Raw genomic sequence first — 14882 nt, 5'->3', positions numbered from 1 at the left:
TTCGGGGGGAGGAGAAGTAATGGTAAATTAAGGGCAGGCTGTGTGCTGTGTGGCTGGGAAGGCTGAGTGCGCACGGACTCTCCCACTCCCCGCTGCACCGGGGCAGGCACGGCCGTCCATCTGGCTCTGCTTAGCCATGCAGGTCCGCCCAGGGCGGGGGGGTTCGTATGGAGGCCTGCAGTTAAGGGGGGGGGGGGGCTGAGACATTCCTGTTATCGCCCCTGGAGATCAGAGCCTGCTGAGATCAGGCAAGGCCCAGCTCCACTTTCTCCCAGCGCTTCTGTGGTGTCACTAAGGAACTCCAAAAATGTCGGGTATTCCGGGCTCTGCTGGGGGCTGGCAGTGCACGCGTCAGGTCCTGGGGCGAGCCGGGCTGAAATGTGGGCAAGAGCATGCTGGCACTGCCAAACAGAGACAACTCACTCCCCTCCCAAATACCCTGCTGAACAACTTACAGCCAACTCAGTTTACTCTAGAGCATAAAAGACGCACGCAATCTTTCTGTAAAGCCAGAGGGCAAGGAAGTCACGAATTAACACCTCTCCGCACGCACGCACGCACGCTCACCTCTTTGCGGGCCTTCTCGGTCTTGCGGATGTCCTGACGCATGGCGTCCATCTTGTGCATGACCACATCCATCTCCTCTTCCTTGTCGCGGAGCTGGCGCGACAGGCGCTGCTTCTGCGAGCGCAGCTCGGCCATGCGCTCGTTCAGTTCCGAGAACTCCTGCATGGCCAGTCGCCGCTGCTGGTGGGCGTCCTTCAACTCCTTTGTCTGGGACTTCAGCCGCTCCAGAGACTCCACCAGTTGCTGGTAGCGTGGGCATGAGAGAGAGAGAGAGAGAGAGAGAGAGAGAGAGAGAGAGAACACGAGACGGAGTGAAAGAGATGTCAGCAGAAAATAAGAACGATGAAGCGGGAAAGTGGTGGCAAAACCGATTGAGAAAAAGCTAGGACAGCGAAAGGAGCAGAACAAGAGAGGATCGTAGAGACAGATGTGCGTGTGAGAAAAGTGAGAAAGGAAGAGTGAGAGAAGGAGGCAAAGCAGCTCGGGCTGCTTCAGAGACACAACTGAAAAGGAGGCCGAGTGAGAAATAGAAATCGCCAAGAGAATTGGGACCTCGGCACTAAAAGAGAAGGACGTGCTACAGCTAATGACTATATTACCCAGTGCTGTGGGTTTGCTGTCGAGGACAAGGGGCTCCTATGCATCCTACAGAAACAATGGCGTTTCGCTGTTGATACAGATTGAGGCAGAGCCATCTATCAGAACTGCGCAGACAGCTATGGACCACTTCATCAGGGGAGCCAGAGAAAGCTCAGGGTGGGTCACCTCTCGAGTGGAAGAGCAGGACAAATCCAATTAGGCAGAAATGCGATGGGACGGTGGAGTCCTGCCCCTGACTAAGTGTGGAATGATAGCATTAAACGTGATGAAGGGGTCCAGTGTGTATAAACACTGATGGAATGAGTCAAAAGGTCGAGATTAGGGTGAAGGAGGGGCCAGGGGGCTCCGGGTGGAACAGAGACTGCAGGGAGTGCCTCATCGTGCCTGGGCTCAGACTGCTGCGTGGCGGACCGCAAGCCACATGCGTCACAGACTAAACACCACCGTGGTAGAGTGGGCCGGGCCTGAACACACACAGCTAGTCCCACTCGCTCATCAGTGCAGCTAGTGCTCATTCACAACCCCTCTCTCTGGGTCATGGCATTTTGTAAAATGTCATTTAGAAAGCTCGGAAAAAGGTCTTTCTCCCCTTTGTACGTGTTGCTTGGGCCTGGGCTCACAGCACCACTACCTTATGGATGTCCTCCTTTTCCTGCCGCAAGGCTTTGACCTGCTTGTCCAGGGCCTTGAGCTTGGTGGAGGAGCTCTCGTAGTCCTGGCGCAGGGTAACCGCCTCTTCCAGCTGGTGTTCCAGTCTATCGGAGTCTGAGAGGAAGACGCACCAGTGGGGTGAGTACAAACATGAATGAATGCTCAAAACACATCCTTCCCCGATGGCCTTGTAACACAGCCAAAATAATAATAACAACAATCCTGATGCAGTGATGTTACACTCAGAATAATGATTCATCAACACTCAGAATAATGATTCATTCACACATCTTCCCAGACCGACTGCTTCCTTGATGAACAACGCAGACATCAAGCTCTTTAGTCATGGGTGGAAAACATGTGTGACAGCTTACAAGTGACCTTGCTGAACTTCATGATGCTGCTAGCAGGGTGGGTAGGCTGGATGCACTCACCTGCCAGTTTCTTCTTGAGGCGATCAATCTCTTCGTTGAGCTTTTTAATCTCTTTGTCGCGACCCAGTGTGCCTGCCCCACGGCCGTGTAGAGACTGAGCAGCCTGGGTGGACTCTGGGCAAAGAGATGCAGAGAATTATTACATGTGAACCGGCATAGCAACAAGTAAGCCACTGCATAGACTTAAACGTGACCTTAACTAAGACAAAACTAGTACTGACCTCCTGAGATTTTCTAGTAGTTTTTTATCAGTTAGCCGTTTCTAGAAAGGTTTTAGATATTTTGGAGTCCTCTCTAAACCTGGGCAGGTGACTGAGGCGGGCCTGTGTGTCATTACCCTGCAGTTTGCGGCTGAGCTCCTGTTTCTCCTGCTCCAGGGAGCGGATCCTCCTCTCGAAGGCCTCCAGCGGTAGACCCCCGTCATCGTCCCGCCTCACCTCCTGCCCCGAGCCTCCGTCAGCCAGTGCGGCCAGTCGCAGGCGGCCCCGGTCGGAGAAGCAGCTCTCAGTGGTGTAGGTGAAGCCCACGAAGGGAAGGTGCTGGCCGGTGAAGCCGGTGTGAGAAACGGGAGGAGCGATGTCCTGCACAGAGAGGACGCAGAGGTCAAAGATCTGTGAGAATAAAGTCACAGGCGCAGGGATAGGCAGAGACTCACCGGGTTTTTCAGGACGTCGTCGTCCACGTCGAAATTGGACGTGTCGGAGGGAGAGCTGACGTCGGGGATGTAGGGAGCCTCAGTGCAGCGGATGTTCTCCCAGTCGATGCCAGAGAAGAAGGGATGCTTCCGGAACTCGTCTATGCCATTCTGGCCGAGCCGTCGTTCCCGGCTGCAGATGAGCCGCTGGATCAGGTGTTTGGCCTCCTCCGACACATCCGTGATGTGGGATGGGAACTGGAAGCGCTCCTGGGATTGACGGAGGAGAGGGATGCTTCAGGCTGGCAAGCCTTCCCCTGCTGCTCAGAATAATTCATTTTCTCTCTGTGTGTGTGTGTGTGTGTGTGTGTGTGTGTGTGTGTGTGTGTGTGTGTGTTATTCACCTCATTTACCAAGGGTGAATAAAAATACCCTATTAGATTTTGTTACAGATGCTATTGGTTGTAAATCAAAAGGGTAACACATCTGGCAGCAACTAGACCTACATGAGTCCAGACATGGATTATTTCAGGAAAAAAAATTGTTATTTCCATCAATAACAATGAATCAGATATGGGTATAAACTATTTTGGGAAATTAGTAAATATTGTGTGCTTTGCATGGCTCTTGTTTAGTCTTCAGTTGGTCCACACTCGCACTCAGAGAGGTTCAGCAGCGTGTGCAGAGCACTCGCGATCAGGCTCATGCAAAACCCAGCCACTGACTGCTAGTGCAAGCTGAAGTCCCAGGATTAAAACGTTAAGACAAACTGCATGCACAGAATAAACGGGCTGCAAAGCACTTATATTAAGGTCAAAACAAAAAACGCTAAAATGCTCCACCCTATAACGCATGAATAACCTTCACATTTATGTCTAAAGAAAAGACTGAAATCTGTGTTTCTCTCTGACGACTAGCTAAACTAATGGTAATGGGCTAACTTAATCTTGAACTACTGATCCTAAAAAAAAAAAAAAAAAGCAATGTTTACCAAAGTAAACAATAAAAGGTACACCAAACTACATGTTTCATTTCAAGTAACAGCTTAGCTAAACAAACAGGTATAAGAATGCTGTAGTCACTGAAGGATGTCAGATGCAGTACTGCTCTAGCTAAAAATATTCTGTGCCCTCAACTGTGCTCACCTCATGGTTCATGATCTTGCCATAGGTCTCGACCAGAGACTCTGCGTAGAAGGGCGTCTCCCCGTAGAGCATCTCGTACATACACACGCCGAGAGACCACCAGTCGCACTCAGGTCCATACTTGCCCATGCCGTCCTCCATGGCCTGCAGGATCTCAGGCGAGATGTAGTCTGGGGTTCCCACCGCTACTGAAGACTGGACCTGTACGCCGGCAGCAGAGCCAATCACACGTACAATCATAACACAGGTGAAAGCAAGCCAAAAAGGGCATAAAATGTTTTGGGGGTTTTTTGGACACAGTGTGAACAGCCATAAAACAAAACACAATATTAAATAGTTATCATAATAAATCAAGAGAAAATTTCTGGGACAAGAAATAATGTCTGAGCTGATAGCCCAATTGAAAACAGCTGAGAAAACACAGGAAGCTCAAATAATAGTGAAGTCATACAAGGGCTGGGAAAACAACTATGCCATAAAATACAGTAATGGGAAGTGCCTAGCACCCAATACACCCTCACACGGCCTACTTTAGCTGGGACTTAACACTGGCCTCATGCTGGGTGATGGTCAACTGAACTTTCAGTGGCTGCAAAAGAGTGACATCTGTAAAGGTCACAGAGTGAAAGACAGCACAGATCAAAACAAGAGGGCTTCACGTATCATACATCAGCCTTTAATGAACAGGTTGAAGTATCTAGCAAAAGGGAATCCATTTACAGCCTAAAAGGAAAGGGGGATTATTTACATAAGCAAGCCACTTGTGTCCTTGGTCAGGTAGGCAGCTTTACTCCACCCCACAAAAACAAAGCCGCAGTTCTTCATAACCAGCATTCGCAGGATCACGGGCTCGCCAGTTATGAGAATCAAAGCAAGAACGCTCGCCAATAACAACAAAGTAAAGTTCCCAGGCAAGTGAGAAAGCTTAGTCCCAGGAAAGCTTAGCGGAGCCTGAAGGGGTCCGGCGGGGAGGGAGGCTGGCGCGTGTGTGCATGCGTGCCCGACACCGCCCCGCACGAGCGGCCTGCTCCAGGCCTGGTTAAGGGGGTTGTTTGGGTGTGTGTGGTGGGGCTGATTCTGCCTGTCCTCTCACCTCTCTGCGTGGCCTGCTGCCAGCCTTCTGCCCGTGGTGTTATGCTACAGTCACTCTGCCTCAGGCTTGATAGGCAAACACGTACATTACAGTTAGCTGGGAAACACAAGCCTTCCTCGCGTTTGTGCTTTAAGAAAATAAACAATGAGTCTTCATGAGGTTGGTTCGCCAGAGCACAACTGCGATGAGCCAACGAGAGCGTGAGGAAAGGCGGAGGAATGTGGGACGCGTACGCGAGTTTACTTAGAACGCCAGTGATGACAGAATCATGTGACCTGCTGTGACGAAACCTTATCTCACTGTAACCACAGCGATAATGTATGAGAAGAAACTATGAACCTGATCCAATCACAGTTTATGCAATCCAAATCACCCTAGTACAATCCAACCGCAACCTCAACAACTAATCATGAGCGCAAACAGTCAAAGGAGATAAAATGCGTAAAAAACTTGAGGTATTTAAAAAGTTACTATGTTAACAGTACTAAAGCTTTTTTAAAGCTTTTTACGGTTGTGATTTGTGGCCGTAGCTTGTGGTTACAAATTCAACATGAATGGCGGAGCTGTGAACTGGGATAGCTGACAGGAGCCGAGCACACACAAACACCCCCAAATGATGCGCCAGGGGTCAGAGCAAGGAGCGAAAGCAGCTCCATCACTGTCAGGGGCACAGAGGAAGAGGCCACAGGACCGCATTCGCCACTCCCACACGCACGTCACCTGCTGAACGGATGACGAAAGGCCCCAGGGTCTTGCTTTAGAGGAACAAAGGGGGCGGGACGATGGGATCACCCCTGGAATATTAAGTTCTGATCGGGTGCGGCGGCTGCCAGTTCGCTCACCGTGCCATCTTGCATCATCCTCAGGCAGGAACCGAAGTCAGCGAGGCGGATGTGGCCGTTCATGTCGAGCAGCACGTTATCGGGCTTTATGTCCCTGAAAATGAGACAGAGGGAGGTACCAAGAGGTCCACTGCAGCAGAAAGCAGACCCACTGCCCAAGTCAGGAAAAGGACACCAGGTTTTCAGCACTAAAACTCCCTTTACTGTATTAAAGCTGACTTTGTAAGGGGTGATCTAGTCTTGAAGGCACATCCATGTGATGACGCAAGCCCCCCCCCACGATTGCATGTCCATGCCAACCCGTGCCGCTCAACAGCCTGGCATTGTTCACCCCCTCCACCTCTCATTGCCTCTCAGCTGGACCAGGGCCACACACACTATGCCCTCTGTTTCACAGCGCTGGCTCCACACTGGGCACAACAGGGCCAGGATGAAAACATTGTGTCAACATTCGTGACGTACATGCCTGCGCGCATGCACACACACACACAAAAGTGTCCATACGCATGCGCACAATCACCATCATCCACACCTAAACACACACACACAATTTTGCCAGCAGGAAATCCTGTAATGGCAGTGTACAATAAGACCTCCGTGACCGCTTGTGCTCCACCCGTCATGCCCTGAAATGTGATAGCAGGAGGAGTTCACAAAAAGGGCTGGTTTTGGCTGGCTGTTGTCTCCAGCTCTAGGAACACAGCATTAGCTGTGTCAGAGGTGAGCTATGGTAAGCGGGCCCCATCGGAGCAGGCAGGAAAACGGGGCTGAGAACAGGCCATCACCACTGGGGGGCGCTGCAAGGAAGAGGCCTCTCTGCCTCCACACACCGGCACCATCTGTGGTCATTTCATTTTTTGGTGGAGGTGTTAGAGATATTCTGTGGGCAAGGGACAAGTATACGAGTGCACAAAAATGCACCAATTTATTTCTGCGCATGAGCACGCACACACGCGTACACACATAGATACATACATACATACATACATACATACATGCACACAGTCAGTCAGGAGCAGGACACAGGGCCTGACTTTAAGGTCTTTAGCTCAAGCAAACCGGTTTTACAAGCAACTGATCTGCCTTTTCACAAATTTAAGTGCTCATTCTCTCTTTTGTTTGCGCTCTACCTCACACGCACACACAGGCGCACATGCACAGATAAGTGTGTGCACACAGGGAGGCATGTGCACATGCACATGCACATACACACGCGCAGACACACACTCCCCTCACCTGTGCACATAGTGCTGCTGGTGGATCGAGTGAATGGCAAGCACCATCTCTGCCACATAGAACTTGGCCATGTCCTCAGGCAGCCGGTCTTCAAACTTGCTGAGAAGCGTCAGCAGATCTCCGCCTACATAGTAGTCCATCACCAGGTACTGCAGAGCACAACACTCTTACTCCACCTCGCCACACGTGCTAAAGACTTTGTTTGATACATAAATCATGGCTTGCACAGCACTGTGATATTCGTCAGTATCAGATGCAGGTCATCACACTGTCGAAGGCAACAGCTGCACTAGAGTGGCGACTTAAATGATAATGTAAGAGCTTTTTGCAGTGGTTAAAGCATGACTGCAATTGCTAATAATTGTGAGCACAGATGGAGATGTTTACCAGGTAGTTGTCATCCTGGAAGGCGTAATGCAGGGTGGTGATCCACTGGCAGTCTCCATTCACCAGAACATCCCTCTCCTCTCTGAAACAGGCCGTCTGCACAGACACCAAGGCATCGTTGCTACAGACCACAGAGCTGTCACTGTTCCCACCCGTCTCTCCACCCACTGAGAGACTTTATCAGCTTTGCTCCAAATACACTTGCATGAGTTTAGAAAATTTCCACTGCCATCATCAGAGACGTACGTCTAAAGCCCACTGCTTTCCCTGTTATTGTAGACGTTAAACCACTCATAACCGCACCTGATGTCTCCCATTCATGAACAATGTAAGTTTAATCTCAGTCACCTTCACAATTAAAAAAAGCACAGGCACTGTCAATGTTCAGAATTGGGGCGTTCCCTTATTTTCCGATGGTGATGTAATTATGACTGGGGCGCAGTAGTGCTTGGGCTGGGATTAGTGACCAGCTACATAGAGAAAAGCTTTCTTGACGTGGGGCTCGGTGAGATCTACAGCCAACGTCTGAGCTGATTGCACTGAAACTGGGTCAAAATGGAGCAGACCAAGCAAATGGCCCCCATCTCCACCAAAGACTTCCCTGGTCAAGTATGACTCCATTCACTGGGCCCACAGCAAGAGGCACGATTTGGGACTGAGTGGAAGGCATCAGCTAGTTTAAAGGCTGGACCAAAAACGCATAATAAGGCAGGATTCCAGGAGATAGCGTGGTAAAGGGCAAGAGAAGGTCAGGACGAGTTCAGGAGGTCGGCATGAGTGACCAAGGCGGCATGTGAGAATGAGCAAGAGGAAGGAGGTGTACCTCAGCCCGCTTCAGCATCTCCCATTTGTTCAGAATCTTCATGGCATAAACCCGCTCTGTGTTTTTCATCTTCACCACGGCGACCTAGACAAAGAGTTGGGTCGGAAGAGGATTAGCAGCACACATTAAACATGCAATTAAAAACAAAGTTTTTAGTGAAACAGATCATTCAGCGTGTTTTTTCGTAATTTATTCATTTTATTTACAGTTGCCCTACTTTTCCCTACAGCCTTTGGGGAAAGCGCTACTTTCAAAAGAGATTCTGAATTTTGATGCTTCTGAACAGGGAATGTCGGAGACAGATAATGTCAGTAGTTGACTTGAAACGGAGGAAATGGACAGCACAATGAGTGTGCGTAAAGGTGACTAAGGTCTTCCTCTCCAGAGAGCTCAGCGTAAGACAGGAAGGGACAGGGAGTGGAGGGATGTCACAAAGACCATTCGCTTGGGGTGGAGAGAGAGAGAGAGAAACAGCGATAGCACAAGACAGAATGCAAGAGCGAGAGACAGGAACACACCCTGCCTGGACGACGAGGGCATGTCACAAAGGGCGATTAGGAATGAATGCTATGGGTGACAGCATGGTGATATTGGTAAATCGAAATCAACAAACCAAACAAGCACTGGTTGCTAAGGATACAGATTACTGACAAGCAGGAACTGGTGCTAAGCAAGAATCACCGCTGAAAACTAAATTCATAGCATATATCTGGCAAAATATGAAGATGATGTTGTTATATAGTGATATTTGTTTTTGATAAGAACATTGGTTTGGGTTGACCTCCACCATGGTGCAATCTGTTCACAAGCAGTTTGCAAGGGTCCTGCACGTTGGTTTACAGTGGTGTTTCTATGTACCCGGTCTCAGTGTTCAGCAGACACTACAGAATGTGTTTACCCACAGCAAGTGGGGTAACACACTCACATGCCTGACCACAGCCATAAATGTTGCCTCAGCAAAGAATGCAAGGGCAAACTGTGACTTGTGCACCATGGGTAAACACTCAGAAAGAATCCATGATGAACACATTCACGCGCAAATAAACATACGTGCACACACCCCCCAAACAGGTTGAAACACAGTAAAGAAGAAGTCAGGGGAAAGGTATGTGAAAGGTACACACTAAATAAAACCCAGCCTAAAACAGAGGCTCAATCAAACACAAAGCTCCTTATCAGACAGACTGTTCAGCACAGCAGATAAGTGACCTCATTACAAAAACCAACCAACTCGGCACACTCTGAACCCTCTCGATTCCTCCTCCCTGAGTGTCTCTTTTGGTCTCCTTCCATCTCGCCTTTTTTAGACACAGATTTCAACACACACAGGCAGTCGGCCTGACCCGATTGGAAAAGGCGGGGAGTCTCGCGTAGGAAGGGCGGGGGGCCTAGCGTCTCATCATGCCGCCGCATGATTGGACGAATTACTGGCGCACTCTCATGTCAGGCCGAGATCGCACGCGCCTCGACTGCCTGGGGGCAGAAACGCTGCAGTTGACTCGAGACTTCATTGAGCAACACAGAGAACGGGCTCACATGCAAGAGTGAGGGGGATACGGCACCTCTGCAGTACGGAGCCAAGCAGATGAGCCTTCACCGAGAAGAAAGAAACTTGTGCTGAATGCACGCACACAGAAGCAGATAAGGAACGCAAGACCAGTAGTCCTAGGGGTCATTCACACACAGTGAGCACACAGCAGAGATCTCTGTGCTGGGGTTTGGGCCCAGTGTGAACATCAACCTTATCATGTAGTGATAAGTGATTCACTGAACAAAGCAGCCACAATGCAAGCGTTGTGAAATTACCTAAGGACTGGAATACGCTCCACTCCTCCTTTCAGCCTGTCTGACAGGTGTTAATACCACCTTTAAAGGGAAGTGATTGTGTCAGCCATTTAAATGATTAACTACACAAGGCATGACAAAGCCATAATAAAACTAAATGAACAGTCAAATCTCCACAAGCATTAGTGCAGCAATCCTGGCAATTTAAAGCTTCACTTGTGGGCTTTAATGCAGGTCATGCAACGCTGGTTAGGCAAAGCTCCTGAAAGATCACAATCAATCATAACTTGGCTCTAGCTCGCCTTCAGAAATCCAAGTTAGCATGAAATTTGTCAAACCTCCACAAAGCTGCAAATATTTTCTCATTGCGCCGCTAACCAAACACTTGGAGCAAAACACTACTCAGTTTTGCTAGGGATGTTAGGCCTAGCCTGTTTTCAGTCTCTCTCTCTGCAAGTCAGCCTCTGCATTTCTCTCTCTGTTCCTCACTCGGCTCAAGTGTGGAGCTATTCAGAACAGGTTTCAGGGGAGGCAGAGGGAGTGGACATTTTGGCAGCTGCTGAAGAGCGCAGCTCTGCCTGTGGAACCTTGTGTACCATAAAGGCCGGTCAGGCAGCAATCTCGCCCCCCCGACACACACACACACACACACACACACACACACACACACACACACACACACACACACACACACACACACACACACACACACACACACACACACACACACACACACACACACACACACACACACACGGCAGGCATTCACTGGGATGAAGGGTGGGGTGGGGGGCCTATGGCCATAAATCATAAACAGGAAATGCATTGACTTATCTGGAAATGCATCCTGCAGCGTTTGGTCTAGAGGAAACTCCTGGGAGTGGGAACAAACGAAGCAATGCGCCACATTCAAAAGTGATGCCTCACACACACATGCACACACACTCAGTTTTAAGTAACAGAGCTTGCAGGGAAAAAAAAGCTTGCAGGGAAAAAAAAACCAAAAAACCAAAAAACCCAAAAAGCTTATGTATCCTGGCTGAACAACACACCTTGGCTGTTTTGGTACTATTTTTGTATGTCTTTGAATCATTTTCTTTTTGCCATCAGTATACCGATACTCATACACAATTACATATTACATTATATTTACTCTACCAGCAGTAAAGAGTAATATAAATGTCTACTATTAACAAACTTAGACACGGCTCTTAAAAATCCAATGAACTACATCCTAACGCAGGGAAAGGCCATACGGCCGAGGAGGTCGAGTTGTTGGCGTGAATCCTACGCAGACTTTACATAGTGTATGAAGGGAAACACTATTTTTGTAAGAGTATCTCCTATGAGACGGTCTCGATTTCCGGATGCTTTCCGGGAAGCTTTGGCGTCCTGCCCCGCTTCCTGTCACTACTGGCATTCCTTCCTGCATTGTAAAATGGGGTGCTTAGTGTTCTGAATCAACAAACCTCCACTATCCTCTACCCCTCAAACACGACACACACAGACACACATACGACAATGGGGTATGTTCGTATAAGAGGATTCCATGCATGAAACATCTGTGAGACCTGATAACAGCAAACAATGATTACATCAAGCTCCACCAATATATACTGCAACACATAGCAGGCATGATGCCCAGCAATAAAATCCCCATCCACTGCATGCTCCACCACCCTGCTCCATCCAGACTGAGGCTACTGTTCCCCTGGACAAGTGTTTAAAGAAACGTAATTCAACTCAACAGTGGGAGCACAGGAGTTTTTTATGTAAGGAAAGCAATTCCTTTCCTGTTAACCATGTTAGCCCCATGAATTGGGATAACGAGTTCTGAGCTTTAGTTTTAAAATTAATACCATCACCAGATCACCGAAGTACAACTGTGTTGCAAGAAAAACTGGGAAATTAATTGACTTACCACAAGGCAACTTTAAATCTATATTGAATCTAATCTATTTCTCTATGTTTTCTTTTTTAAAGAATATTTGCACAAAAGGTAGGAAAATACACAAGACACAGAAGGGGTAATCTGAGAGAAGGGTAGTGCGTTAGACTGGTCTATGCATCCACGAATCAAAGCGCAGAGAGCGTGTGCGTCCGCTGCGTGCGTGGACTGAGCGGGCCAGGCCGGGCTGGGCCAGCACGGAAGGCACTTGAGCAGCACATTCCACAGTTAAAACAAATGATCCATCTCCAACACCCAGATCTGCCCCGGCCCAAAAACAGCAACGTGAGGCCGGGCCCCCGGGGAGCAAGAACGAAGGGGAAGGAGGTGGAGAGGAAGGAACGAGCTTGGGCCTGCAGATAAGGGGCTTGAGGGAGAGTTAAGCCATTTGCCGCTTTGCCGATAATGCAGTTTTCATTGGATATGTTGGCACTGTCTAATGAACTTGATGCAGCAGAATTTTGACATGGCTCATGAAAAAACTTGGGAACACCAAAACCTTGTGAGGCAGGGCCGTGCTGTGAGGGGAGAGAGCATTTTCAGACTTTCAGAGGTTTCCTGCTCTTCGGAAGCGGTCTGGCTGGAGAGGCGTGTGGCTCTGGGCATGGGCTGCATGGGGGAGAACTCAGTTCGACTCACCTCTCCAAAAGCACCCCTGCCTATAACTTTGAGCATCTCGAAGTCATCCCGGTGAAGACGCATCTCCTTCACTGTGGTGGTGAACGGCTTCACTGCAGAGAGAGCAAACGAGAGAGCGAGAGAGAGAGAGAGATAATATAGTAATCACCACATCAAATCAGTAAACATGCTATTTTTCAAATAACAGCACAAATTGTTTGCAAAGATGTACACAACCAGTTTGCCAAGTTGTACGCCACCACTTGAAAATATCGTAACATGCTACACAATTTTTTTATTCAGATGTGCTGTGGACTCTCATTATACTCTCACTGCATTGTCCTTAAGACTCCAAATAAAAGCTTAACACAAGCAATCTTAATGTCCATAGCAATAATGGTTGGAATCGCTTCATTCAGAAATAAAAAAGAGGGTGCATGGAACATGAATTCAAACAGAATGTTTGGAGTTCTTATGAGGTCCATCAAAAAACTATCCAGAGTAAGGAAGCCAAACAATGTGGACTTCATCCCATCTCTCCGTGTTCCTCCCTGCTCTTTTACGAGAGGCAGCAGGGGACCTGGCAGCCCTAAGCCAACCAGAGCCCTCACCATACGAGCACACGTGCATCTCGCGTACAAAGGCCGTTCACTGTCGTTAAGGCTTTAATCGCCAAGCCAGGCCCGACAGGCTTGACCCTTTGGAGGTGGGTGTGACTGACTTTATCCATTTTTGTGAGCAGATCTGACGCAGGGGCCGTGTACCTAGAGTCATATTTAGAGAGGTAGACCACTGGGCGATGTTTGACTGCATGCACAACGCTCATCTGAATCACCCCCAAGCACACTACCATTTCTGTTATTTACAGGAAAACTATACTACTTTTTAAAGCACCACACTACTTCATTTCCACCGCCCATATTTACACAGAGACGCTATAAAAACCTAACGTAATCAAAACAGAATGCATTCGTATCAGCACAGAGGGTTAGACAGACAATCTAGGATTACGGCCACCAGACACAGACTCTTATAGCGACGCATCCTTACATGATGACTAATGCTCCACACCTTGTTGCTTCCACAGCTCTGTGCGAAGAGCAGGACACTGGAAGCAAGTCATGCTGCACAGACCACGGCCACCCAAGGAGCCCATGGGCACCAGCCACGGGTGGCGCCGGGCCCGGGCAGCATGCCACCACGCCAATGGCACAGAGACAGAAATTAAAAAAAACCCACTTAACTACTGAACAGTACCTGGCATGTCCAAACTTGGCAACAGCCACTTTTTTTGTGCGTGTGATTCACAATCACCAGCTGTTGTTGTGCTCTTCGATGTCTAATCAATCAAGAGACAATGACACAAAGACACTGGGGGAGGAGCAAAATGTGAACACCCCCCTCTCTGAGGACAAAGGCTAGGCCTTCATATTCAGTACTGCTGGGGGGTTTCATATGTTTAATCTGATAATCCTCTCAGCCTGAATAACACTGCATTTGTTTTATTTGCCCGAGCCCTGTCCTCTCAATTACAGCAAACTCCCACCACCCACAATCGGAGCCATTAGGAATACAGTCTGAAATGAGAGCACCAGCTGCCCAGGCTGCACGGGGGACAGACTTCAGAGAAATGTGGCAGCCAGCAGCCGCAAGAGTAATAATCACTGTGCGAAGGCGCGACACCAGAGCTGTGTGACCTTGTCTTGAGCACGTGCCACTCACGGGAGCCCGGCGGTTCATTTTTTGTCACGGCAGCTGCGGCCGTTCCGGCCTCTCAGAAACAGCGCCCCACTCAGCCAGGCTGGAGCGCGGGATCACGCCAGGGCACGTGCGGTACATACTCAACAGGACGTGAAGACAACACTGAGGCTCGGAACGTTAGCAACTAAGCTGAAAATGCGAATCAAACTCAAACACAAACACACACACACACACACACACACACTTAAAAACAAAAGTGATCAGAAACAGCGAACCCTTGTGACTGAAACCGGGTCATGCGAACGGTGCTCCAGAAAGATGAAAAGGGACTTAATATGTATGGGTCTGTATGTATGGACAGCTGAAAAGATTTCTATTGATTTCATTCTGAAACACTCCCTCTCTCTCTTCTCTAAAG

General features: G+C 48.9%; 1 protein-coding gene across 5 annotated transcripts in view; it reads right to left on the bottom strand.

Moving 5' to 3' along the window:
- Positions 1-14882, bottom strand: part of cdc42bpb (CDC42 binding protein kinase beta (DMPK-like)) — a 42296-nt gene that overhangs the window by 15782 nt on the left and 11632 nt on the right. For all 5 annotated transcript variants that reach the window (XR_014124483.1, XM_035524208.2, XM_081717287.1 and 2 more), the window contains exons 2-12: positions 12785-12876; positions 8413-8496; positions 7590-7685; positions 7203-7351; positions 5967-6060; positions 4032-4232; positions 2908-3156; positions 2590-2833; positions 2253-2366; positions 1799-1932; positions 568-810 (exon numbers count right to left, since the gene is read on the bottom strand). Coding sequence is in view for 4 of the 5 variants with exons in the window: in XM_035524208.2 (XP_035380101.1) it covers positions 568-810; positions 1799-1932; positions 2253-2366; positions 2590-2833; positions 2908-3156; positions 4032-4232; positions 5967-6060; positions 7203-7351; positions 7590-7685; positions 8413-8496; positions 12785-12876 (1700 nt within the window). In the remaining variant the exon portion in view is untranslated. The remainder of the gene's footprint in view (positions 1-567; positions 811-1798; positions 1933-2252; positions 2367-2589; positions 2834-2907; positions 3157-4031; positions 4233-5966; positions 6061-7202; positions 7352-7589; positions 7686-8412; positions 8497-12784; positions 12877-14882) is intronic.

The sequence above is a fragment of the Electrophorus electricus genome, chromosome 7, assembly GCF_041902795.1.
Source record: "Electrophorus electricus isolate QZ-2024a chromosome 7, ASM4190279v1, whole genome shotgun sequence".
Lineage (NCBI taxonomy): Eukaryota > Metazoa > Chordata > Actinopteri > Gymnotiformes > Gymnotidae > Electrophorus > Electrophorus electricus.
This window is presented reverse-complemented; position numbering and strand designations above follow the sequence as displayed.